This window comes from Odontesthes bonariensis, chromosome 15 (assembly GCF_027942865.1).
Source record: "Odontesthes bonariensis isolate fOdoBon6 chromosome 15, fOdoBon6.hap1, whole genome shotgun sequence".
NCBI classification, from domain to species: Eukaryota; Metazoa; Chordata; class Actinopteri; order Atheriniformes; family Atherinopsidae; genus Odontesthes; species Odontesthes bonariensis.
Window position 1 is genome coordinate 30,532,453 of NC_134520.1, and position 26,777 is coordinate 30,559,229.

At 40.7% G+C, this 26,777-nt stretch overlaps 3 protein-coding genes across 3 annotated transcripts; 1 reads left to right on the plus strand and 2 right to left on the minus strand.

Moving 5' to 3' along the window:
* The first annotated feature begins 691 nt into the window (after positions 1-691).
* On the plus strand, positions 692-8,085 carry LOC142400763 (methylcrotonoyl-CoA carboxylase beta chain, mitochondrial). Its single transcript, XM_075485965.1, has 12 exons — positions 692-821; positions 1,681-1,845; positions 2,310-2,506; positions 2,696-2,874; positions 4,008-4,088; positions 4,236-4,414; positions 4,497-4,704; positions 4,823-4,914; positions 5,814-5,970; positions 6,192-6,314; positions 7,029-7,259; positions 7,366-8,085. Exons 1-12 carry the CDS (start codon positions 802-804, stop codon positions 7,450-7,452), a joined length of 1,719 nt encoding a protein of 572 aa, XP_075342080.1. The 5' UTR covers positions 692-801; the 3' UTR covers positions 7,453-8,085.
* On the minus strand, positions 7,660-15,933 carry LOC142400764 (retinal Mueller cells isomerohydrolase-like). Its single transcript, XM_075485966.1, has 14 exons — positions 15,850-15,933; positions 14,826-14,908; positions 14,167-14,317; positions 13,931-14,038; positions 13,392-13,533; positions 13,029-13,176; positions 12,103-12,184; positions 11,847-11,979; positions 11,558-11,700; positions 11,350-11,479; positions 10,795-10,909; positions 10,384-10,478; positions 10,178-10,289; positions 7,660-8,828 (listed from the first exon to the last, which is right to left on the minus strand). Exons 1-14 carry the CDS (start codon positions 15,858-15,860, stop codon positions 8,683-8,685), a joined length of 1,599 nt encoding a protein of 532 aa, XP_075342081.1. The 5' UTR covers positions 15,861-15,933; the 3' UTR covers positions 7,660-8,682.
* A 1,572-nt stretch (positions 15,934-17,505) lies between these two features.
* depdc1a (DEP domain containing 1a) lies at positions 17,506-26,640 on the minus strand. Its single transcript, XM_075484456.1, has 12 exons — positions 26,564-26,640; positions 25,073-25,338; positions 24,814-24,958; positions 24,516-24,646; positions 24,192-24,322; positions 23,874-23,921; positions 23,530-23,667; positions 22,159-23,157; positions 21,224-21,396; positions 20,889-21,065; positions 19,348-19,554; positions 17,506-18,891 (listed from the first exon to the last, which is right to left on the minus strand). Exons 1-12 carry the CDS (start codon positions 26,615-26,617, stop codon positions 18,769-18,771), a joined length of 2,592 nt encoding a protein of 863 aa, XP_075340571.1. The 5' UTR covers positions 26,618-26,640; the 3' UTR covers positions 17,506-18,768.
* Positions 26,641-26,777: the final 137 nt, after the last annotated feature.

Genomic DNA, 26,777 nt, shown 5'->3' on the forward strand with positions numbered 1-26,777 from the left:
TTGCTCTGTTGAATTGTGATGAATATTTTTGAGTTTTGGATGTGGTCTAATGACGCAGGACTTTTAGTCAGACCAGTTTACAATAAAAACAGTAAATTACACCCCATTGGGTACCAAAATAGAAGTGGAACCATACGTAAACATATCTGTGTATATAAGTAGAACACATCGGTAACTACAATAAATAGATTTTGTTTTTAAAAAGGGCGGGTTAGGGCAATAGTGATTTTCAGCTAAAATGTTTCTTTACTTATATGTATATATATCTACACTCACCGGCCACTTTATTAGGTACACCTTGCTATTAAAAGGTTAGACCTTTTAATAGCACCTTTAATCCCAAAGGTGCTCTTTTGACTGTGGGGGACATTTGGAGTACAGTGAACTCATTATCATGTTCAAGAAACCAGTTTAAGATGAGATGAGCTTTGTGACATGGTTACACTGTGGTCATAAAGGGATGGATATTTTTATATATATATATATATATATATATATATATATATATATATATATATATATACATACACAAGGGCTGTCAGAATTAATTAATTGTAATATATATGTAATATACATAAAAATATATATATATACACACACATATACAGTACATTATCCATTTTAGTTTTCCACCTTCCGCTCCTATAGGGGGCGCTGTTGTGCGTTAGAGACTCACCGCTTTCAACTAATACAAAGAAGAAGAGTTTCTATGGGACGTTATTGTTATGGAGTGACAATTTGGAGTTAGTTTCAGTCTTTCTCAAGTTTTTTTCAGCTGTGCTACAGCAGACTCTGTCAGACATGCACCGCTGCATGTTGAGGTAAGAGGCAGGACATTTTATAAGGACAGACCTGTCGTTTATCTTCATTTATTTGTTACCTGCTGTGCCTTCTGACGACCTTTGACACACTTAGCCAACTAGTTACTGAAGAATCTATGCATATATCACCACCTTCACTATTTGCGTTTAATTTGAATAAATGGAGTACAATACATTTTTGACACGCTAGGAACATAAGTGACATTATACCTCACTAAAGTATCTGAATAACATGTGGTCTGAGAATAAAGCTAAGTTTTATTCTGTCTTGAGTCTTGTATCTGTGGCTTTTTTTAGTTACTGGAGTGACTGGATAGGTGCTTTGCTTGAAGAAGTGCCACTACTTACTATGCCCTTGCATGAAATCAGCAAAACTGAAAACTAAAATGCATTGGAGTAAAAGTAGAAGTTAGCATGATATGCTCTCAATCAAAAGGGTATTTAATGACTGCACTTAAGTCAAAATACGTGGGTTAGACAGTATTCTGAAGCCTTGAGATTCACTGTGAAGTAAACGTTACTGCATTCAAAGAGTAAATAATAAGTCAAATAATACTAGTGTTTTCAACATATTTTAATGAACAATCAAGGGGGAAAGTCCTAATGAGGTCGTGTTAATTGTTTTTCAGATCAAATGATCTTATTAAATTGTTAACACTTGTGTAAAAGCACTGCATTTTAAAACTGTGTGTGTTTGATCCAAGTTTGAACTACTTTTTAAAGATGGATAGTATTAGTTGTAGCAATTAATCACACTTTGTGCATTTGTCAATAATGTACATGTGCAAACTATTCAACGACCACCTTAAATGTAGCGAGTTGTGAACCCTCAGCTTCTCATGTGAATCTCGTGTTGCAGGTTTGCTGAGCAGCGCTGGCAGTGTTCAGTCCGCTGTATGAGCTCTGCGGTTGGGAAAAGGAGAGCTCTGCATAGTGCCTTTCCAGTGCTGGACCTGCCCCTGCAGCCCATCCACTGCCATGTGTATGAAGCAAACCTGAGAAACAGCAACACCTGCCATAAGAAGTAGGTTCTGCTCAGGTCAGCAGCACACAGCATTCAGCTTTTATCAGATATGCTCAACTCAAAAGCGTACCTGCATCCCTTTTATATTGTGGTAATCAAGAGATATTGTGTGTTCCGTCAGAGCACACAATAACACTTTACTGGTGTGCACTTGCATGCTTTGAAGATGAAAAAGATTAGAAGATGCATTGGGAATAGATCATCCTCTTCAGTGGTAGATGACGTATTGATACCACATATGCAATTTGTCTATGGATACTTGGCAATGACATTACCTCTGAAAGAGCAGTTTGGCTGCACAGAATTTATATATTTTATCCACCTGGAGCCATAAATCAGCCTCTATTGCAGAGACTAATTTGAAAAGCCTAGAAATTCTTGCCGTCCTGCTCTTAATTTGTCAACAAAAATTCTCTATATCTAAAAATGGGTCAAATAAGAATTTCTGTGTCTTTATCTGTTAGGTACACAGAGTTCAGGGAAAAGGTGAGAGAGGGGGGAGGGGAAAACGCCATTGCCAGACACACTCAGAGGAACCGGAAGTTGCTGGTCAGAGATCGTCTGCGCCTCCTGTTGGATGATGACGACTTCCTGGAGCTTTCACCATTTGCTGGTTTGGGCCTTCCCTACGGGGACATCCCTTCAGCTGGCTGCCTCACTGGTCAGAAACCTCAATCTGCAATCCTGTATTTTTGCTACTATCTATAGACTGTCTAACCAGACCTGTTTAAGTGCATCAGATTGACTTAATTACCTGTTTTATGGTGTTTAGCTCAACTCCATATTTCTTGTTTATTTCTCATCCTCTGACTATTCAAATGTGACCCTTTTATGTGTTTTGTATATCCAGGCATCGGCAGGATCAATGACCTGTGGTGCGTGTTCATTGCCAACGATGCCACTGTGAAAGGCGGCACTGCGTATCCAATCACTGTAAAGAAGCAGCTACGAGCACAAGATATAGCAATCCAAAACCGCCTGCCTTGTGTCTACCTGGTTGACTCGGGTGGAGCTTTCCTACCACTGCAGGTTAACAAACACACACATCTCAAATTTAATACATTTTGGGACCAGAATAGTCTCTTTTCAGGAGTTCAGCCACTTGATTCAATTCAATAAATTTTTATTTATATAGCGCCAAATACAACAAATGTCATCTCAAGGCACTTAAATAATAAAGTCCAATTCAATTCATTGTAATCAGAATTATTTACAAAATAATCCAATTCATTCAAATAGAGCCAATTCAAAAACAAATTCCTAGCTAAGGAAACCAATAGATTGCACCGAAAGTGGTCTTCAGTCCAATCTCCCGTCCTGAGCGTGCATGAGGCGACTGTGGAGAGGAACGACTCCCTTTTAACAGGAAGAAACCTCTGGCAGAACCAGACTTAGGAAGGGTGGCCATCCGCCTCGACCAGCTGGGGTTTGAGAAGACAGAAAGGAGGGCGGCGGCACTGTAAGACCATTCAAAGGATACCTGTTGGAACAGGGAAACACGAGTTAATGACCACAATAATGTCACATATACATAAAGAGAGTAAAGTGAGGAAAGGTGTGACAGATGAAGCCCCCCAGCAGTCTTGGCCTATAGCAGCTTAACTATGGGATGTTTCAGGGTGACCTGAACCATCCCTAACTATAAGCTTTATCAAAAAGGAAAGTTTTAAGCCTGGTCTTAAAAGTGGAAAGGGTGTCTGCCTCCTGGACATTTACTGGCAGCTTATTCCACAAGAGAGGGGCCTGATAACTGAAGGCTCTGCCTCCCATTCTACTTTTAGAAACTCTGGGAACCTCAAGTAAACCTGCAGTTTGGGAACGAAGTGCTCTGTTAGGAAAATATCTTACAATGAGATCTTTAAGATATGATGGAGCTCGGTCATTAAGAGCTTTATATGTGTGGAGAAGAATCTTAAATTCTATTCTGAATTTAACAGGGAGCCAATGAAGAGAAGCTAAAACTGGAGAAATATGATCTCTCCTGTTAGTTCTCATCAGAACTCTGGCTGCAGCATTTTGGATCAACTGAAGGCTTTTCAGAGAATATGTGGGACAGCCCAATAATAAAGAATTACAGTAGTCCAATCTTGAACTTGAAACTTGATGAATTATGTTGAGTGCTATTATAATTTCTCATCCTCTCTTTGTGTATTATTGTCCAGTCAGAGATCTTTCCTGACAAGAACCAGGGAGGAAGGACTTTTTATAATGAAGCCATCATGTCTGCCATGAAGATCCCTCAGGTAAAGACTTACAAGGAGGCCAGACATGTCTTAAAACAACTTGATAAAGATAAAATACATCCTACTTATCCTGAGCCCATGTAAAACCAAAACATCAAAACGAGTGGATAATCACAGTGTTAATTTAAAAATCATTTATATTTAAAGGTGGCGGTGGTATGCGGGTCATGCACAGCAGGAGGAGCTTACATCCCCACGATGGCAGAGGAGACGGTGATGGTGCACCGGATAGGAACCATTTTCTTGGGAGGACCACCACTTGTCAAAGCTGCTACAGGGGAAGAAGTCACTCCAGAGAACCTGGGAGGAGCTAAACTTCACGCTGAGTTAGTCCATAAATCAAACCAATCAAACAGAGGCAGAACTGAGTTCATTTTGGTCATTTGTTGATTTACTGTCTCTTTTCAGGGTGAGTGGCTGTGTTGACCATTTTGCGTGGGACGAGAAGGAGGCGTTTGATTACACCAGAAACATCATATCCACCCTCAACTTCCGACTGCCTGAGGAAGAGGAGGACACGGCGAATAGGCGAGCAATGGAGGAGCCGCTGCACAGTTCAGAGGAGCTTTTAGGGCTCGCGCCTAGGAGTTATAGTAACAGTCTGGATGTTAAAATGGTAAAGAATGCGTCAAAGCTATTTGTTCTGTGGATTTTGCAGTTTTTATGTCGTGTCTCCCTAAATTTAACGTGATTTAAAAAAAAATATATATAATAATTTCTGTCTGTCTGTCCAGATAGTCAGTCGGCTGACGGACGGGAGCCGCTTCCAGGAGTTTAAAGCTCGTTATGGAACCACACTTGTCACTGGCTTTGCAAAGATCCATGGGTAAATCATACAAACACACAGACATAAGTACTTAAAATAATCCCACTTTGAATATGTTGCCTGTGTTGACAAAATCTGTGGAATACTATTCAGTGTAATGCCTTACGGTTTTGGACATGAAGGCATGAATAATGAGATTATGCCATAAAAACCATTAAAAAGTATTGCTAAATAGTTACTGATTCGTTGTATCATATGCAGTGATTCCCCTTCAGTGTTGTTCAGGCCATGTATTTGCACTGGAAAAGTCTTAAACAGACGTGGCGCCGGTATGGACTATGTGTTTGGGTCAGATGAAGCAGCAGGCTTTTGCATTTTTATTTAGAATTTTTGCTTTCTCAACATGCTCTGTAATTACTAAGTCTGCTGTAATTTAAAGTGAAACCGTGGTGCTCAGTTCAGAGTTTCTTGTCTCAGAACAGCTGCACAGAGGCACCCAATCACAAGTGATGTCACAAGTGGATTATTGCCCTTGTTTATGTCCAGCATGGGTTCGTCTTGTTGTTGTAGACGAGACACTGCTTGTCTTTTTTTTAATTTATTTTTATTGTAAGGAACGTTATTTGTATTGGATGGTCAGGCTTTTTAAATTTTTCATTAGTTGTGTCTGCCACACATTTTCTATTCAGCGACCTTTCTACAGTTGGCTTCAAATTCATTTGAAAATTGGATTGAAACATAGCAAATTATTTTCCCTCAACACCCACAAACAAAGGTTGTTTTCCTGAGTCATATCTGTTATATCTGATTTGAATACATTTTTGATTGTTTCAAATTTACGATTGAACAAACAAAAAAAAACACCCCATGCAGTCACTGTAGACTAGCATTGAATAAAATCTAAGCATCTAAGATATACGACATATGATATAACACTCTGTACGTGTATTTTTTTTTAGTCATCTGGTGGGAATAGTAGCCAACAACGGGGTGCTGACAAATGAAGCTGCATTGAAAGGAAGCCATTTCGTCCAGCTGTGCGATCAGAGAGACATTCCACTCGTCTTCCTTCAGAATACAGCACCTGCAGCAGCGCTAACTCTGTCCACCACACAGGTATTGACTCACAGGCCTGCCTGTCTGAATGCATGATGTTCTTTACATTTCAAAATGTAGCAGAAAAACTTGACAAAATATTGTGAAAATGTGGAGACAGAGATGTTTTTATAAACGTGGAATAAAATTTGGATTATAAATATAAGAAGTGAAGACTTTGAAGCCTTTAAGTTAATTTAGAATGATTAAAACACTGAACTTTCTCTGTGTTTGTCTTCCAGGCCGAGATGAACAGTAACCGTCTGAAGGCTCAGGGTTCAATGATGTCAGCAGTGGCGTGTGCGTCCGTCCCAAAAATCACTGTGGTGATTGGTGGTTGTCATGGCGCTGACAGCTATGCTATGGTGGGCAACTTTGTAAACATTGGTCTTTTACCTTTCTGTAATTGAAAGGTGATATTTTAAAGCATTAAATATTTGGAGCATCTTTTTTTTGTTGTTGCTTGTCGTAGTCGCATTAATGGCGCCTGGTTAATAATACTTTGATTGCCAAAGGCAGGAGAGGACAGGAAATAGTAGGGGTAGGGTTATTAAAATAATATGGGGATGAAGGAGTTAGAGTTGTAAATTAACCAGTAGCTTTTCTTCGTATCATCTTATTCCCTGAATGTTTGAATTCCCTCACTTTGCAGTTCTAAAACAAAAACCAACAGTATTCCCTGGATGAGTCAGTCCTGCCGCGTCTCTTTGAACCCACTGTGACCGGAGGCTCTCTCTAAATGTGAGCAGGCGTGCACATATGTTGGATCGGGTCTTAGTGGCTTTAACCAGTAGCCACTGGAAAGCTGTGCTGGCCAAAGTTCAAAGTGATCCAACTCTGCCTGAAACATTAAAGAGGGCGTCCATACGGAAAAGACTCCACTGAAAACTGAAAATGAAATCTTTATGTTCAAATTTTCTTTTTCTTTCGACAAAAAGAAGCCCAAATCTCCTTTTGTTTGGAAATGTGTTTGAACATGCAGCTGGATTCCTCATTTAAATGCTATTTATATTGCTCTACAGTATCTGGCATTCTACTCATTTAGGAGGTTCACCGTGTTGTTTCCTGTTTATTTCCAGTGTGGACGAGCATTTGACCCTAATTTCCTGTTCCTGTGGCCCAACGCCAGAGTGTCAGTGACTGCTCCGGGTCTCGCTGGCTCTCTGCTTCCCCCTGAGGATGAGCGAGATGAAGAGCAGAAAAAGCAGGAGGACAAGTTGAACAGGAAGTTGAAGGAGGAGAGCACAGCTTTCTTTTCCTCCGGCAGGATGTGGGACGATGGAGTCATTCTGCCACAGGACACCAGGAAGGTGAAAAATAAAGTGTTTTATAGCTGTTGAGTAAGTGGTTCAGGAGTCTGCTGGGAGTAAATAGCAGCCATTAATCTTGTTTTTGTTGATCTGTTTTTCTCTGCAGGTTCTTAGAGACTCCCTGAACATCATCAAACAGCAGCAGTATCAGCTGTCTACAGAGAAACAGCAATCAGTTGTTCTACGCATGTAGAGGCTTCTGTCCTCCTTCTCACTTTCTCTGGATTCTCCATCTGGAATCTGCTGCATTTTCAGCCCAAACAATGCAATTTTCAGTTGTCCGTAAATCATGACTGTAATTCAGCTGTGATTTATTTATTATTTAATTCTTTCTACAGAAACTTTAGAGACCCTGAGATTAATACTAACACTAACACAGACAGGTCAAATATGTATAATATTTAATCAAATTTTTACCCTCGATACACTTTTGAAAGCATTGTTTTAAACGGATAACTGTGGTTACTGTACATGTATGAATTGAGTTAAAATACTTAAAAGAAAAAGTGCTTAAATTCTGAAAAAGTGCCTCGTCAGGTTTAGTTTTTCCTCCTGATGTTTTACATAAAGTCCATCTTGACCAGCAGACTGTTATCAGAGGGGGTTATTCATTGCAGCCCAGTGGTCTCATGTTGCCTTAAACCAGTTCAGGAGAGTCCTGAATGAGTCTTCTAAAAAAAAAAATCATTTTAATTTAGATTGTGTCCACAAAAAAGGAAAAATAATGATTGTGTCTTCAGTGGAGCTTTAGCAGATAGAAGTCATCATTCTGTAATCACAAATGTAAAGTTATTGTTGTATTATTTGTATAAAAGATTAATTTTTAGATCGTCTGACTGCTGTGTTTGTTCTTAGCTGCTTCACTAACAGGATTTAACAGGAGCTAATGAATTAAACTCGTGTATTTTTCATTCTATTAAATAAACCCTCAACCAAAGCACAAACCTGCAGCCTCAGACACGTGGTGACATTGGGTTGTTTCACTAACATCCCATCAAACCTGCAACCTCTAATTTACTGTGACTCCATTAATTCTGATATACAATTTGTATTTTATTGCAACTCCTACAATGATTCATTTTGTTGATATGACTTAATGTTTCCACTGACATGAGGGTTGTTGTGTTTGCTAAAGTACCAGTTTTTATTTTATTTATTTTTTACTTTTACATGCACTGCTTCTCAACACCAAGATAGAGTTCAGTTGTTCATCCTAATTAACACAAGGGATATAGAAATAACATTAAAACAGGTTCTTTAGTCACTTCATTAATGCTTTATAATATGTTCCCACACTCTTACAATGCTGGTCATTTTTAGCAGCTGCTTTGCTAAAAACTCTTTAGAGTTGTTTTTCAGGTCAAATATCAACTTTGCTGGCAAGAAACAGAGGCATTGAAGTGCTCAGGACAAAGGTTGGGGGTCATGGTTTGTACATCCCATGAAAAGTGACTGGGATGATGGTGTTGACCTCCGCCCTGGCGACCTCCGTCAGCTTCATGGCATCCAGCACCAGCAGGAATCCTGGTCTTTCCGCACCCGGCTTCACCACGATACTCAACAACACACCTGCAGAGCCAGACGGAGGGGATGACTGTGTGACAGCTCGCACAAACACAGATGGCTCGGATTAGACAGAGGTTCAAGTTATTTTAGGAGTTCGAAATGAGTTTAGGACTCATTAGGATTTCATTTGGCGTAGATTTGGGGATTAATGCAATTTGATGCAAGATAAAGCAAAACATTCAACACAGTTACAGAGAAAGTGTAAAAAAAAAACAGCTACATCTCAGACTCTACAGGCCTCAGTTAGCAGGTTAAATGTTAAAGTTCAATGACAGCACAATTGGAAGAAGACTGGACAAGTATGGCTCTTTGGAAGGGTTACCAGGAAAAAAAAACAACTGGCACTACAACTTAGGTTTGAGCAAAGCACAAGATTCTGGAACAATGTCCTTTGGACAGACAAGAGCACAATCTTTGGTCATAATGTACAGCACCATGTTTGGGGAAAGCCAAACAGAATATCAGCACATTTATCCCACACCAGCTTTTGAGCACAGTGGTGGACAGGTGGCGATTTACACTCGTTTTGCTTTCACAGAACCTGGACATCCTGTTACCGTCGAGTCGATTATGAACTCCTCTGTATACCAAAACATTCTAGAGACAAATGTGAGGCCATCTCCAACAGAATGACTGAAAAAGAACCCTTCAACCCTCAAACTTAAAAGAGCTGTGCACGTACGAATGCCTGCAAACTCACTGAACTGAAGTAAAGAAGAGACGGGCCAAAATTCCTCCAAATTGCAACATCATACAGAAAATGTTGGGGTAGACTTTCACTTGCTTTTTCTACTTTTTGGCTTAGTTTCTGTTCAATAAATAACATGATGTTTTAAGTCATGTGGTTTTTCATCTGAGGTTGGTTGTACTGAATCTTAAAACTGTTTTTTTTTTCTTACTATCTTCAGATAAAACTCTAAAACTGAAAAGAGGGTATACTCTAATTTTACGGGACTGTTGGTCAGGGTGCACAGGAAATTACAGTGTGTGTTCCTGGTAAATGATACAGATCCACACAAACTCAACAGGTTCTTCATTTGCACATGTTCCTACTCTCCTCCGTCGTGGCTAAAAAAAAAAAAAAAAGTGGTTGGTCTGCTCTTTGATTTGCAGGAGTGTATGAAGTCTATTGAACTGTGAAGGCAACAAATTAATGCTCAGTGAAATAGTCTTCCGTAGTCTTTGCTGTAGAATTTACACCCAGTGAATTATAGCTCTCACAGATAATGAGCGACATTCTGGAAAACGATTCAGAGAAGAATGGATTGCCTCATCTAAGCCACCCAGAAAAGCCAGTTAATGAGATCCGCCCATGCTGGTGTGCAGTGTGAGAGATGCGAGAGTGCTCTTACCATCGTCCTCCTCCGTGGCTCCAGGTGTGGGTACAAACAGAGGCTCTGACGGGTAACAGTCTTCCTCCTGCCACACCCAGCTCTCTTTGGTCCGCACGTTTAGCTTGACAATCTGCAGCAACAACCAAAAGCAAGTAACACAATAACACGAGTGCTGGGGGGGGCTCGTTACCTTCACAGGGCCTCACACAGTCAGCGTCTCCTACCTTGTCTGGGATGAAGTGGTTGAGTCCAAGACCGTAGGTGAAGGAATATTTCTTCCCGCGACACTGAGAGTAGTTGATCTGTGGAAACTCAAAAGCTGAGAGAGACATCAAATCAAATCAAATTTATTTGCATAGCACATTTCATGTACAAAACAATTCAAATATGCTTTACATAAAATAAAAGCATTGCAGCAGGAAGTGGAAGAAGCATTAAAAATACATAAAAGAATATAAAGAGAAACAAATAAACCTGGACATGGACATTAATTCAAGAAAGCAGACATAACAGAATATAAGGATCATATCATCATGGTGTGCCCCTTCACAATGGACGGATATAATTGAAATCCATGTATGACATGCTGTTGTGTATGCGATTGAATTGTGTGTGTGTGTGAGTCTGTGTGTTACCCTGTCTTGGTTCAGAAAACAGGACTTCAGGTTCAAGCCAGATGGTGCCATCACTGTGAAGAACAGCAGTTGCTGTGGTGTAAGACAGAGACACCAGATTCTTCCCCTGCTCCTCCTGGACACATAAAAAGACATACGCACTACTCTAAATGGATCAAATGTGATCATCCAAATGCAAAGAAAACACACGGCCTCTTTTTAATGATTTGAATTATTATTAAATCCCTTGTGGTTTTGGTGATTTGCTAGATTTGATTTGATATTTGGATGATAACATGTAAGTAGGTATCTGAATCGTGCCTGTCAAGATAGAAAATAATGAACCACATTTATTATAATATTCACAGTGTGATTTCTTTTTCTCTTATTTTCTTATGTCAAGTATATGCGGGTGATGTTTCTCCAACACATAAAATCAGTTCATCAGAATCCTCAGTGCAGAGAGCAATCTAACTACCTTATTAAGCATTTTACTGTGTACAAAGACAAAAAAAATAAAAAAAATAGTAATAAATAGACCATTAGAGATTACCATCCAAACGTGTGTAAACTCACTCTGTGAATATCCAGCGGCAGCACGTATCGTCTGACCTCAGGCTGAGGAGCTCTCATCGCTGCTCTCTTCACCTCCTCCCACTCCTCTTTCAGATTGGCCAGGTACAAGTAGTTATACACAAAATCGTGACTGTGGAGGGAAAGGCACGTCAACACCAGGCAAATACACACAAAACCCATCAAGAGACACGCACAGCTTCACTCTCACCCCTTCCATGTGCAGAGGTCGACCACGAGGAATCCCTGGTCCTCAAAGGTGTTGATGTGATGAAAGAGGTTGAAAGCTGACGTTCTGAACTTGTGGCTGCTCATATAACATGCTGGGTCCTTACTGGCCAAATGGAACCATGTCTGCAACACAAACACACCCGCAAACTGAATTTGTTTCGTGCTGATAGTGGTTGTTTTGTTTATTTGGTGGAATGAACATAAAGCAGTAGGAATCCTGGGTATCAGGGTGCCCATGCAACCACTGGCCCCCACCCCTCCCTGCATACCCCCATGGTGTCATTGGATTCAAAGCAGTCCATGTATGAAGTTCCTCTGATGCTCCAAGCAGACAGAAACTTGAGCAGGTTGATCTTCACCGGCTGCTCCACAAATACAAAGTAGTTGTCTGTCATTCCGAAACTACGCATAAACCGAGAAAGAGCACACTTTGTTTTAATGTTACAGGAAAATAACGAGGAATAGTGTCATTTATTTTTCATGTTTAGGAAAGACACTAAACTTATTCATGCAGTAAGCCTGTACCTGTGCATGTAGGAGGGTTTTAACCTCTCACTGCTGGGCAGCTGGACCACAACTTGGGATTTCTCTATGGGGTCTGATTTATCTGGAGACACACAGACGCACACATCACAAAGTTATTTATCTAATCTTTTTAAATGAATTTGCTTTCATTTGTTTGTCTTCAGACAACTGTTAACAGGATGTAGGAGCTGTCGCGCTCATAAAACTAAATATCTATTCATTTAAGATTTTGTATGCAACCTGTAAGCCAAAAAAGTAAATAAAATAAAATAAATATATAAGAAAGAAATAAACCGTGAAAGAAAACTCAGAATTGTTCTGTCATCTGTCATCATTCTTACACATTTTACTATCATAATTCCACTTTTCCAGACTTCTTCTCTGCAGAGGAGCTGAATACAAATCATTAAAAAGACATTAAAGAAATTCAGCTGTTAACATGATCAAATTACCCAAAACAAACCCACACATCTAATATGCATCATGCTCTTCAAGCTGAAACAAGGCACACAACCAGGAAGAATGAATGCTTTGACCACAGGAAGAGAAAACCAAACAGTGCCAATCTATACTTGTGTTTTGCTCCCTCTCAGTAACATTATATTGTATCGTATTATTGTTCTGCCTTTAGTCCTTGCCTCTGTTATGATTAACAGTTGAATATGAGTCCCCTGTGTCAAGAATGATTAGATACAGGTAAAGGCACTCGATGCTCATAGCACCTCGTAGACGTGTGCATTAGGGACTTGACTTTATTTTAACTTGAGGCTTGCACTGGCTCTCACTCTTCAACACATTTTGGCTGTTTGCTGCCTGGTTTAAATGCCATTAAAAATATTTCTATTAAGGAATAGGTAGCTAGTCTCAAAACTAATATTTTTTCACGTACTTTTCAATACTGCATAGGCAGCCTGTGTGTGGCTCACCTTTCTGTGCAGGGGGGATCTTGATAATGTTGTAAGCCAGACTCATGTTCTTGCCAAAGCAGTTGCCGATATTGTAGACCGTCCCATCTGCTTCAATGTGGGGGTGGGCGGTCACGCCATTCACTGAGAGGTACTTACACAGATCCACCTAATGTAGTAACATGCACACATGTCACATGTCAAGGCTAAAAAGTCATTTCAGTCATGTTCAAATGCTTCATTTAACTTTCTTTTTTTTTTCTTTTTTTTTTTTTTTAAATCTGTGCACTTTAATGGAAGACTCACTCCAGAAAACATTAAAACTAACAGAGAAAATGATGACAGATATAGGTCTAGTTTAAATCTAAACTTATGGGCTCCTACCCTCTTTAACGTCTCAAGCGAATCTGGATCAACCTTGGTGATGTAATTGGTTTCAGTGACAGCATAGAAGTCCTCGCCAATCGGATAGATGTTCACTAAACAGTTATCAGTCACTTCGATGCCTTTAAAGTAAGTAAAGAACCTAAACAGACACGAGCACAAGGAAAACTGATGAGAAGTTTATATTGACAGAACAGTTAATTAGGATTATTTGCTCATAACAGTGCAAGTAAACAAAAAAAATCTTAGTTTGTTAACTAAATTTGCAAATTTGGTTTTGAATGTGGAAGAGAAACGGTATAAAAAGGAACAAAACAACTTTTTTAGAGGCAAGACTGTGTGTGGAATTGGACAAATAAGCTCAACTAAGACAACCAAAGGGTACAAATGGTGTAGACCTTTTCTGATATTTCATCTGAGGAAGACAACCTTGCCAAATATCGCTTAATATCTATTTTAGTCACAACTTAATGGATAGGTCAGGCAGACATTAAGCATGTACAATATTCAGCTAATCAACAACTCATGTTTGGCATTACCTGGAGAAGATGTTTTTGCAGGGGTCTGGATAGGCTGCAGTGCCAAACTCAGTGACGACAACTCTGTTCTCTGTCATGGCACGAACATATGCATCCGTCCTGATAAATCTGAGCACAAAGGTCACACACATCCCACCGTTTGCCTAATCAACCAGTAAGCCAGCTGTTTTTCACGTATACACGTTCATAAGCTCTGCTAAAGCTAAATGCTGATTCTTTTTTTTATAAAAACTTACTTCCTGTAGTACGTCACCTGACCGTTCTTCAGGTCAAACTTGTGCATGAGAGCCTGTCCGTCAAAAAGGTGGTAGAATGGTTCATCTCCCACCTCGAAGAGACCTGGACCCATCCTGAGAAGGCTACCCCCCAGCCATGATGGAATAACACCTGTGCAGACAGGACGGTACATGCTGCAGCTTTACATGTCACTGCATATGGATGAGAACGCTTCAATTACAAAACTGATGCAGGAGAAACATCCGCAGTTCACATTCACTTGTTCATTCAAACTTGATGACAGTGACTCCAGGAGCCTGTTTCTGTGCTCATGTTTACTTTTCAATGGTATTTTGTTCACCATAGCTCAGCATTTTGTTTAATATGTGTCATTAAAGTAGATCCACTGCACTCATTTCCAGCATTTTTTCTTCTAAGACTCCAGTAGGGAGTTAACTAATACATGAATCACATTTAATGAAAATCCTGGGCAGCCCTTCTGTTCATCCACTCTGTTGATTTAGCTCCCTGTCGCTTTCATCAGTCAGCAAGGGCTGCAAATCCCTCAGGTGTGCTTAATACACTCAAGAAGACTCAGGACTAATACTCATTATTGTGAGCGATGTGATGTATGAGTGCCTGTTTGACCATGTGGAGGTTCTCTGTCATGCTTTCTTACCGGTGACTTGTGCAGGTACCGGTTCATTGAGCTCCTCCACTGTCTCAAAGATCTTCTTGTAGCCCGCAGCAGGATGCTCCACGCTGGAGGAGGAGATAGAAGAACAAATTCAACAAGATAACTTGCTTAGAATACTGGTTTTACAGACAGAGTTTCTTTTGAATGAAAAAATCTTGCATGGTTTGTTGTACAATCAGGCCTCTCTGTAAACTCTGTTGTGCATAGCTGAAGATACTTAGCTGAGACAGGATCCTTTGGAGCTCGCCCCTGACAAAATGATCTTAATGCCCGGATCAGTGAATAACTGTTGTGGAGCTTTAAAGCATTTCACAAGCTGATATTCACAAAAAATGGTGACATTAAAACAGCTACTAAATGGGGTTAGTTTAAATCATTGCTTGTTTCTGCAGTGCCAAATTAAAACTTCTCTTATGACTTAACTACAATCTTTTTCTTAACACGTTATTTTTTAAACCTTTTTGCAACATTTTCGAAGGTTTTTTTCCCTTACATTTTCCTACTGACTTTGCTTTTGTCTTTCTTCACCAGTTTTTTTACCCCTTCTTTCACTTAATCTTTCCCTCTCTCTCTCTTCTTCTTCGTGAGTTTCCTTCTGTCCTTTTTTCTTTTTGCATCTCTCTGTGCAAATGTTGGTGCAACTTGTCTTCATCTCCTCTGCTGAAATTCTTCCTCCTCTGTTCAACCCAGTTTTGTTGACCATCTCAATGCTGTACCTCTTTTACTTACTGCAAAGATCTTACAGGATTCAGAGTTTGGCTTAGTTTATCAGCTATTTAGGGTAAAAAAAAAATTGATCCAGTGGGAAACATTGTCCAAAATCTAAAATTTTGGGTGACTCATCAAATATTTTCTCTTTCAGCAAAACAACACACATCTGCAAGCGGCTATTTCTCATGTTTCATTCCAGGAAAACCAATAAATTTGACTCTTAAAATGCCGTTAACATTTCATCTTTCTACTCCCAGCGAAGCATTTGAGAAAATAAAGAGAGCGCGTTACTCACTGGCTGACCATGCTGCTGTATGCTCTTCACACTTTCTGGACACAAGCTATTTGCAAAAGAAACTCTGGTTTGGATTTAAATCACTCACAGATTTCCTGTTGTGAGGGATGGAAGCGAGCAGCTCCTCCTCCCGTCTCTCATTCTCCCTTCTTCTCTTCCACCCCCCCTCCTTTTTCTTTCATGAATTTTTGTTCCCCCTTTCGCCCAACTTCTTCCCCACCTCCCCCAGCTTTAACCAGAGCTGAACAAACCAGCTTTGTGTCCGCTCCTTTCAGCCGCCTGGCCCTTGAATTTTCTGCAGGCACCTAAACAAGGTCTTTGTCAAACTAAGAAACCAAACACTCACACCTACTAATGATGTGGGTCAAACTAATAAAGTCAGCCTTTTAAATGCTGTGTGTTGGTGTTGTTTGAAGGTGGATGTGCACGGAGAAACAATTCTGACTAATTAGTTCCAGACAGTGTCGGCAAAGACTTTTTTTTTTTTTTTTTTATAAACTTGGCAACTCTGGAGGGAGGGGAGTGAATAAATGTGTCTACTTTTTATTGTCAGTCATCTTTTCAAATGAAAGCTGAGTGCTGAGTAGGAGAGGAGATGCATTACAAAAGATTTGACAGAGCAGTGATCTGTCAGTGCTGAGAGCAGCACAACAGGCTGATGCCCCAAGTCCTCGATCACACAACAAAACAAGAGCTTCATCTGAAAGAATGAACAAAAGATTGAAATATTTGGAACTTCAGAGACTAAAGCAGCTGGTCACAGGAGAACAGGAGCTCAGCTTAGTGATACAATGCTGCATCTTCACTGTACTTACATAATTATAGACCTCTGAGGACTGATTCTGCTAATTTGGTCGCTGATTTTATTTCATCTGTTTGTGAACTGAAACTTTGTGTTCATTTTGTAGGTGCAGGTAATTAGTCATTTAGCTCTTTTTGGAAGCCAGAAATGATCAGAAAACAGAGCTGGAGACAAAATAAATTGACAAAAATGCCTACCTTTGAGGCCAAACATCCCCCAAAGGTTATAGAAGAGTTTTCAAATGAACCACCTGCTTACAAGCATAGCAAACAAATCTCACTAATGAGACCGTATGAATCACGGGAAACATTTAGTGACTGCTTCATTAGATGAAACTCAGACAGTGCTTCTTATGCACTCAAAATACTATATGCAGCACCTTTTCTCTTCAATCACACACCAGTTAACAAACTGACGACAATGTGAGACACGTGGATCCACTGGAGATCGAACAGCCGACCTTTTGCTTGGAAGAAGGCCACAGCAGAATAAAATAAATCAATAAATTCCTCTTAAAACTACTGACATTGCTGCTGTGTTTTGTTGTATGCCAATACAAAATCCTGTAAAGATTAAATCCCATAAACTTTAGATTTAACATCATATAATGGAAATGACTGTACCGCCGGAGTCATGTTCCAGCTCTCCAACAAGCAGTCATTTGGATAAAACTGTTCCTTCTCAGACTTGTTCTGTCTGGTTCTTTGTGTGTGTGTGTGTGTGTGTGTGTGTGTGTGTTTGGGGGGGGTTAAGTACAGGTAGTTACCAAGTTGCAATAATATCAGAGATAAAAGGCTGCTGAAAGTTGCCTCACAGTACAGTCACAAACACAACTAAACAGGTTTATTTCCCAGGACTTTGCATAGTAAACAATGAAGAGCTGTAAAAGCTAAACACACTGTTGATGAATTCATATATGGTTACACACACACACACACACACACATGCACCATTTGATCTGAGGTATAAGCAAACATAAAATTAGAACTAAAACTTCATATAATCCAAGATAAGAGTCAAATTATTTACATTTCCTCAGACATTTGACATGAAATGGGACGTGTAAAGCACTTCAGGTTCTAAAACACCTGAAAGCATCCAGCACCGAATATTAACGGATGATACTAGACATTCAGGTCTTTTGAACAAGCATTGAGCTAGTACCGTAGTACTGTCGAATAATTTCCGACAGTAACGCCACAGAGTCATTAGCTAGCATGCTAAAGACAACATTGATTCATTCAGGAGCTCTTGGGACCTAAAACATGGCAGGTGTCTGCTGAAATCTTTCTGTAAGGACTAACATAAATTAAAATTGTACAAATTAAGCATTGTGACGATTGATGTTCGTTTGCTGGCTGGTTGAAACACCTAAACTCACCAGCAAACAAAGCAGGGTTGACATAGACAAACAACAAAAACTGGGAAAGACCGGCTCAGTTTAAATCTACAGAGTTAACAATGAAAAAGTGGGATTCTACAAAACAAACTTCAAATTAAAAAGGCTCGAAAAAAAAGACACCACAAACAAATTCAAGGAAAAAGAACATTTGCCATCAGACTTCCCAGATACTCAAGAGCGTTTCAAATAAAACCTTCAGCATCTGGGACAGAAAAAGTCTTGAAAACTACAAAAGGCAAACACTTAGAAAACTAGCAATGCTCCCAATAAATTAAGATATATCTTATACTCCCAAGCTGGCCAGTGATCCCAGAATTGCATATTTTCATCCCAAATTTGTTCTAAATCTTGTACAAACACAAACACACTGTACCAACAAACAATAGATGGGTAAAGTGAAAAGAAAATGAAAAACAAATTGATAAAATGCAATAAAAACATTTTACATATGAAGCGATAACTGTTGAAAGGAGCTTCCATCAGTTTACCTGCCTTTATCCGACTCAGCCGTCAGCCTGAACTCACATAACAGAAATACACACATCAAAGTCCCCTCTCTGCACTCCTTTAGCACACAAATGAGACAACGAGTTTCCAATGTAACGATATTCAGAGCTGCGAAGGGAAAAGAACTTCTCAAACCTCCACTTTGGAGTGCAATGTCACAGTGCAGCAAACACGATGTGAGCATCAAGACTGCAGCTTCTACAATGGTTTAATTCCTGATGCTGAACGTTTTGCTCTTCATGATGGTGAGGAGGGGGGGTTTAATCTTTGGCTTTTCCCTGTCTGAGGAGGGGAGTCGACGCCTGTAGATGTCAGGGTACTGCTTCTGAAACTAAAGCAAAAACAACACTTAGACAGACAGAGCAGTAAATCCATTAAAGTTACTCATTTTTACATAGTTGTGGGTGTTTTCCTTGAGCTGCTGTGTTGCCATCAGAGATGAACATCTTATTCTCTTTTTCACTGCTTTGAAATCTGCTTTGTCATCACAAAGCCGTTGTATTTTCTCATAGATTCACATGTTGGCTCCCGAGCTGCAGCATCCTCTCAGCTGGTTTTTCATGCGTTTTCACAGTAACAACTAAAACTACTGCAGTACTATCTAGAGTCAAAAGATTTTACAAGCTGTGGAGGAGAAAAAAAAAAGACGATCGGGTACATGACCAATTTAAGAATGTTTAGCAATGCGAACCCCACCCTGAAGGTACCTGCTAAACTAACAAGTAAGAGGCGTGGAGCGGGGAATGGATGAAAGGGATAACTAAGGAATTTGAGGAGTGCATGTTACCTGCTTCAGTTTCTTGCGTCTGTCCTTCTCGCTCATGTTTTGGTCTGTCAGCAGGATCTCCAGCAACTCCTCCATGGCTTTCTGAGACGATGCCAGCTTCTGCTCCTCAAACTCCGCACCGCTTATTTGACGGCAGAACGCATACATCGGTACTGGCACGCACACCGGATCGCCTTCGTCATTGTGAGGAACAGAGTCAACGGGGACCTGGGATCAGGACAGGAAAAACATTTCAATGCCTGTACTAAACTCAACTCAACTTTATTTATAGAGCCCTTTAAAAACAGCCGTGGCTGAAACAAACTGCTGTACATGAATAACAACACCAAGTATAAGGCATAAAACAGAAGAACAATGTAAAAACAATAACAATATTAAAACAACAACAGAAATAGAGTCTCATGCTGGGTTAAAAGCCAGGGAATAAAAATGGGTTTTAAGACAAGTCTTAAAAATGGGCAGTGAAGGGGCCTGAATGATGTGCAATGGGAGGTCGTTCCACAGTTGAGGACCAGCAGCGGAAAAGACTCCGTCTCCTCCGAGCTTCCGTTTGGCCCTCGGTACCTCCAGGAGCAGCTGATCAGCTGACCTGAGGCACCGGGCAGGAGCAGCTCAGAGAGTCCATTTAAAGATTTAAAAACAAATAAAAGAATCTTAAAATGGACTCTAAAATGCACAGGCAGCCAGTGGAGGGAGGCTAAAATGGGAGTAATGTGCTCCCTGTTACGTGTTCCAGTTAGGAGGCGAGCGGCAGCATTTTGGACCAACTGGAGACGTGCGAGGGAGGACTGGCTGACTCCAAGATAAAGTGCATTGCAGTAATCCAGCCGAGATGTGATGAAGGCGTGGATTACTGTTTCAAACTGCGTGTGTGCGAGGAAGGGCTTCACCTTTGCCAGCTGCTAAAGATAAAAAAAAAGCTGGACTTCACTACTGCACAAATTTGCCGGTCCAATTTATAATCACTGTCCATCTTAAAACCAAAGTTTGTGACTGTTGGCTTCCTGTATTGCACCAAGGGGCCCAAGTCAACAGGAGGGGATTTACAAGAGCCACTGGGACCAAACACCATCAATTCTGCTCATTTCAGACAAAACCATGTCTTATGTTAAACTGACACCAACTTCAGCAGTTCTAATGTTTTTACAAAGCAGCCATTTCACCCTCTATATTTCAGAAGACTTGAGAGTTTTAAATACTAAAATGATCTAACTGCCTCTATAAAATGTTGTAAAGCAGAAAATATGGCAGCAGTTCTGTGAAAACACACCATGTGTTTGAGTGTTAAGATGTCGGCTGACTTATTGCCTCATCATTTAACAGTATGCAATCGTGATATAATTCAAATGATATTGAGAAGAAGAAAAAAAAAATCTAAAACCAGAAATAAGTGAAAGATTCCAGCATCCTAACTTTATTTTCTCTGGTCTCTTATATAAGATGTATTTGTAAAGATTTATATTGCATTACACAGTATACTGCTGGATGGAATGTGTGTCTGGTTAACATTCTTCCAAGTGAATGACAGTTTAAAGCTGCACCTGTACTGTGCGTAGGTGCTGTATGTGATCACTGATCGCGTTGAGCAAGAACTCGGGCACTGAGAGGATGCTTTGTTGGTGGTCCATCAGAAATGAGACCAGTCTGGTAGCCAACAGCTCGTCTAAGTCACAATCCTCAGCACTGCTCAGGACACAGCCCGAGAACGTGTGAACCATCTGAGAATCACAAAGAGGTCAACAGATCAGAACCACCGCTGAAACATGGAAATAAAGTAAGAGAAATGGAAGAAAACAGGTGGCAGCTGAAGGAGACGACTATGAAATGACTTCAGACAATTTACAAATGATGCGGATTACGTCCGTTAGCTTCTCACCAACGTTCGTGTCCCGATGGCGGGGTGGAGGCGAGGCATGTCCACGTTCTGGCTGATGCGCGACATCATCCTCATTAGGAGTTGCAACTTCCTGCGGGAGGCAGGGGGAAGGAGGAGAGTGCAAAGCTGTAGGGCCTCAATGGCTATGCGCTCACACTGAGGCTGCAGAACACCTACATGCACAGACACGGTCATAAGGTCACGATGATGGAGACAGCTGGGTTAGCAATCAGCAGAGGAAGAAACATTGGAATTATGCTTCATGTCCGCATCCATCCATCACTGCTATGAGACTGAGCAGATCACAAACAAATGAATGGATGAATGAATGATAAGACTAATTAACTACAGTTACGATGCAAATGAGTTGGGTGAGACAACTAAGCTAAGGACACGACATTGTGTAGCATGTTTAGTTATTTACCATTAAAAGAAGCACTTTGAGAGGAGTCTAGTGCACCATTTCATTAAATGTACATTTTGCTCAGGTACATGGCATTGTTTTTCCTACCATGTCTGCAGGTTGCTTGGAATCAGGATGTTAAGTCCATATGTTAGGAAGACTTATTTGTACATTCGTTCAAATGAACAGAAAAGTCAAGCGACGTAGAAAAAAAACAATGAGCCAAAAGTTTGAACACTGTACTGCTTATGAACAGCGATCTGAACAAGCTTAAAAGCTGCTCTTAAATTCTGTGTTTCCCTGAAAAGACTCAAATGTTTCATGTAATTATTCAAAATAATCTACTATAAACAGAAAACAGAATGAGAGGCAGTTTTTCTAACGTTTTTCAACCACATGCCTACTTCACCTTTTGAGGTGTTCTTATCAGATGAGTCAGGATGAAAACTCTCTTATTAGTGGATGTTAGATGTTAGATGAGATTAATTTGATTGGACATCAACAAAGCAGGCAGACAGGTAGAGGGTCTTACTGTGCTCAGGTTTGGGTTGGGGGAGCTGGAAGTTTCTGGCAGGCACACAGACAGGCGGTATGAGCAGTGAAACAGGACGAGACGGCTTGGACACATCCAGAGAGCTGAGGCAGCGCCGGACAACAGCGGGTGCAGGGAGTGTCCAAAGGTTAGAGGCACTGGAGGCGGGCCTGGGCCCACTGGGTCCTGTGGCAGCATCAGACCCTTGTACTTTGAATGCAGCAGATGAAAAATAGGAGGAGTAAAGTTGATGGGAAGAAGAAGAGGGGTGATAGGAGGATACGGAGGGAGGACGGGAAGCTGAGGAGAAGTATTGCTGGCCTGTCAGAGTGCTCACGTTGAGACAGCTGGCTGCTCGATCCTGCCACGTGATCTCTTTGACATCTTCCTCTCTGGTCTCCATGACAATGTCCAGGCAGCTGCCCATGCTGCGAGGCCGTAAGGAACGCGACCTTTGTGCAGCTGGTAGTCCAGCCGTGGAAATGACACGTCGTCTATTTCTAACTGCAGCCCCTGGAGCGTTTTCAATAGTAACTGGGTTTGTTTTGAACACAGATGTGAAGTCTGAGGAACTTTCCTGTGCTGCAGCAGCAGGACCGTCATCCTGGCTCCTGTTGCTATGGGTGCAAGATGCCAAGCTGTCACTGGACAGAAACAGCCGTTGCCGGGTGAGAGGAGCAGAGTCATCAAGTAGGATTTCTAGTGAGCAGCTCCTGGTTTGAGGTCTTGTAGAAACAACTGGATTGAGGCTGGTGCAGCTGCCTCCTAACTGACTGTCACCTCCGTTCAGTGCGTCCAGCCGTGACTGCAGTTTCCCACCGAGCACCTCACCCATGGGCGAGTCGGTCTCATCACATGACCCCTGTCTTAGCAGGGACAGGAGGAGACACTCCGTGGAGCGAAACGATGACTTGGCTGGCGGGGGAACTGAGGGAAGATCTGACTTCTTCCGTTTCCCATGGTGGAGTTTAGTGGGTGCCGTGACGTACCCACTAAACACTGAAAGCAGATGACGGCCGGGTAGAGAGGCAGAGGGATCCGAGCAGTGCAAGCAGAGGGTCAGTGCAAGCAGACAGTGAAGGGAAGGGAGAGGGTTTAGTTAGTTTAGACAAGTAATGCTCATACACAAACATTAGCTGTTCAGAGACGACATAAACAACAGCACACAGAAACAGTACAGGCCGCTCATGTTTCTGTTAGGACTCCGTAAGCAACCAAAAACTGTTAGGAGTCAGAGACACTGTTAGACGCAAAGAACTCAACTCACACCAGAGACAGCAAACAAGGTTCTGTTGAAGTCACTGCCGGTTATTTCCCAGAAAAAGTGGCTTCTCAAGAGCCAAAAAGATTAGGAAGAAACAGTGAACCTACCCAGCACGTTGATAAACAGTTCGTACAGTTCGTATGTCAGTAAAGGTTGTGGAAGGCTGTAGAAGTAGTCAGACACTGTTTTGAAGACGTCTCTTTCAAACCCGGGATAGGAAGGCTGATCGCTGTCATACTTCGGCCCTGAAAATAAATAAATAAGTAAGTAAATATCAAATTAATGCAGCTGAACAATATCTGAGGGTTTAGAGTTGATTTACAAATAACTTTCATGAACCAAATAAGCAGACTAAAAAAAACACTCAAAAATGTGTTTCTTTTGTTTTTAAAGCAACATTGGTGTTTAGTAAGGGTCATGTGTGTTAAAGCATGTAGGAGCTTCTACTCACAGTTGGCCAGGCTCTTCATGGCAGACAAAACCCAGTGTGGAAGATCATCTGGAGAGGGGTGACAGGTTAGACCGGCTGCCACTCACAATGTCACTACAGCATTCTTCTTTGCAGGTTTTCTTTTTTTTAAACACAGAAACTAATGAGTCCTACTAAATTCACCCATATGGTTGTTGCTCATAGTTTTTTGGGATCTTTTTTCTTTGTGTGAGACCAGGTGAATTCATATGATCATATGGGTGTACGATATACCATTTACCAGTCAAAAATAACATTTAGTTAAGCTTCTGAAGATTTGTTGGTGATGGATAAACCTACTTGTTTTGTCTTCCAGTGTGACCACTCCGTGCTTGTTGACTTTCCTCATATTGTGAATGATGTTTTGTGGGTTTACAGAACGCTGGTCTAAAACCTCACTGAGCGATGCAACACCCAGAATCCTCTGTAGGCTGAACCACAAAAACACAAACTTGAGCTAGACTAACACATCCTTGCCAGCCAGTTGTAGGATTTTAACCTTTGCTTGCATCTCATGCATCAGATTACATCTCTATTTGGGCTTCGTGGAAACGTTTTAATTCTGAAACAAAAGAAAAGTAAGGAATTCAATTAGTCAATCAATTAGTATTAGTAAGCTCCTACTGAGTTAGGGTGATGTCTTTCCAGATTTCCTGTTCATCCTCCACTGTCAGCTCTCGTCTGTGCAGCTTCTGCTCCTCTGTTGGCTGGTTCTCTCCCTCCTGCTGTACTTGGAGGGCAGGATCTACATTTTCCTGGAGGGGACAGACAGACCATGATCCACCACTAGAAAATGTGTATATCATTTTTTGCAAAGAATCTGGAATTTTGCATTCAAAACAAATGATAAAACAGCAAATTTGTGTTTAAAAGATGAAAATGATTAACGCAGATAAAATAATGTAGGTAGAGTCTCACTCACCAGGGTGTCCTTGTCATGTTTCTTGATGCTTCTAAACTTGAAGAAACCGTCCCTGTCCCTGAGGGAAGGTCTTCTCCTTATGGAGCTGGAGCCTGAGGCTGAAGCTGGGCCGGGAATGGGCTTCAGAGGAGATGTGGAAGGAAATCTGTAGAAAAACAAATTACAAAGCCTGCTTTGTTTTTGGTGTAAAGTAAACTTAAATTGCACATAAACTCTTCATCTAATGTCAATAACTAAGCTGACTCTGTAAATTGCCTACCTGTACAGCATGTTGTTGTCCTCAAGGTCCTCAGTTCCCCAGCGACCCTTCACATCCTCAATCACATGGTTCTTCAAAAACTTCTTCAGGAGCTGAACGGTTTGTTGCCTGGTGACATCTGGGCCGAAGTTGCTGTTGCTTTGGAGCATCTGGTGCAGCCAATCCACAGAAGCAGAGGCAGTGAAGCAGGAAGCATAATGCCTGAAGTTCTGGCGGTGCTTTCTGAGGGGCATGCCTGCCCGAAACAAACGCGTCACCTCATTCCACTGAAAAAGGATAAAGACAAATGAGTAAAAAAATGTTCAGTTCGCATCATGGTTCGCAGACCTTTTTGTGTGGAAATAAGATCATAATAAGATCATGCTATGCAATAAAGTTACTAAAGTGCAACATAAAGAGCTAAAATTATACCTCGGTTCATCTATTAGTGGTGCTTTAGGGTCAATACTACAATAATACATTTGGTTTAAACAGGTTTATTGTGCAACCAGCAATTTCAACTTGTGCACGTCTTCAGGTTCATCTAAATGATAAAACACCAACCAGACTGTACTGCAAAGCTTTTAAATAAACATCTCTATCATGCATTGATTTGTTTCTTTCATAAATTAATAAGATATTTTTGTAACAAACCACCTGGCACGGCAGGTTAGAAAACATGGTTATGTGCACATTTCTCTTCTGAATCTTGGAAGAAGCTTTTCAAAGTTGTGCAGCAGTTATTAAATTCTATATTATCACGGCAAAAATAAAAACCATTTGCAAAAAAATGCAGCTTTTAAAATTGCTGCTGCATGTCTGCTTTTGTGTTTTTGTGTCTGAACCTTTAGGTGGGCTGACACAAAAAAAGAAACTTAGAGGCAAGTTATGTAATGCAACAGACTATATAATTACATCATGATAATTGAGCAGTTACAACCCTAAAATTAAGGTATCTTTGAATAAATGGTCACATCTTTTATCACCTATTTTAACTATATTTTAATCTAACTGAAACTCACGGTATATTCTCAGTATGGCTGATATGATAAAAAACATCTGCTGAGTATTTAAGACCCAAAGTCAATTCACATGTCCATCAATATGACACAGTTATCATGATTATGGTTGATCCTGATGAATAAAAATAATTCGTATGCACATTTCAGAAACAAATATTCATCAGAGTCTCACTGTAGATATTTTTGCCTCTCTTTTTCAGTAAAAACACTTTGGCGTTAGACAGGAATCGTTCTTCAAACGCCACTTTAGTTTAGGTTTACAGGTAACTTTTGGTAGGGGATTCATCAAGCACTGAATTATGAATTTCATAAAGTAATTGTGATATCACTGGACTATACTGGGGTTATTTTTGGCTGCTGAATTACATAGTCCCTTTAACACAACCCCGAAAACAATAGTAACCCTTATTCAAAAAGCCAAGCTAACACTTCCGTTGATGTTAATGAATTGGCTAGCTACGTTTTAGCCAGCTAATTAACTTTAACTTACCAGTTTTGTGGCTCGGTATGGTCCAGGAGTGATAATATGAGTATTCATATCCATAGATGATAGTGCTATGGTTTTTACACTTCATACGACATGGAGAAAATGAACAAAAAAACATCTGTTAATCGAGGAAATATTCATCGATGTTTTGCTACTAGCTTATGCAGAGCAGCACTCATCGCTGCCAGGTTGGCTACTCTCCGTCTGTTCAAAATTA

What these genes read in the sequence shown, in the direction of transcription:
- LOC142400764 (XM_075485966.1), bottom strand. An exon ending in TGCAAAAACATCTTCTCCAG is followed by an intron (nt 13,534 to 13,930) that starts GTAATGCCAAAC and finishes GTGTCTGTTTAG; the next exon opens with GTTCTTTACTTACTTTAAAG. An exon ending in AGCCACGGAGGAGGACGATG is followed by an intron (nt 8,829 to 10,177) that starts GTAAGAGCACTC and finishes CTGGCTCTGCAG; the next exon opens with GTGTGTTGTTGAGTATCGTG.
- LOC142400763 (XM_075485965.1), top strand. Translation starts at nt 802, where the DNA reads ATGCACCGCTGCATGTTGAG. An exon ending in GGAGCTAAACTTCACGCTGA is followed by an intron (nt 4,415 to 4,496) that starts GTTAGTCCATAA and finishes GTCTCTTTTCAG; the next exon opens with GGTGAGTGGCTGTGTTGACC. An exon ending in GCGCTGACAGCTATGCTATG is followed by an intron (nt 6,315 to 7,028) that starts GTGGGCAACTTT and finishes GTTTATTTCCAG; the next exon opens with TGTGGACGAGCATTTGACCC.
- depdc1a (XM_075484456.1), bottom strand. Translation starts at nt 26,617, where the DNA reads ATGGATATGAATACTCATATTATCACTCCTGGACCATACCGAGCCACA. An exon ending in CACACTGGAAGACAAAACAA is followed by an intron (nt 23,922 to 24,191) that starts GTAGGTTTATCC and finishes ACCCCTCTCCAG; the next exon opens with ATGATCTTCCACACTGGGTT. An exon ending in ACTGTTTATCAACGTGCTGG is followed by an intron (nt 23,158 to 23,529) that starts GTAGGTTCACTG and finishes ATCTGCTTTCAG; the next exon opens with TGTTTAGTGGGTACGTCACG.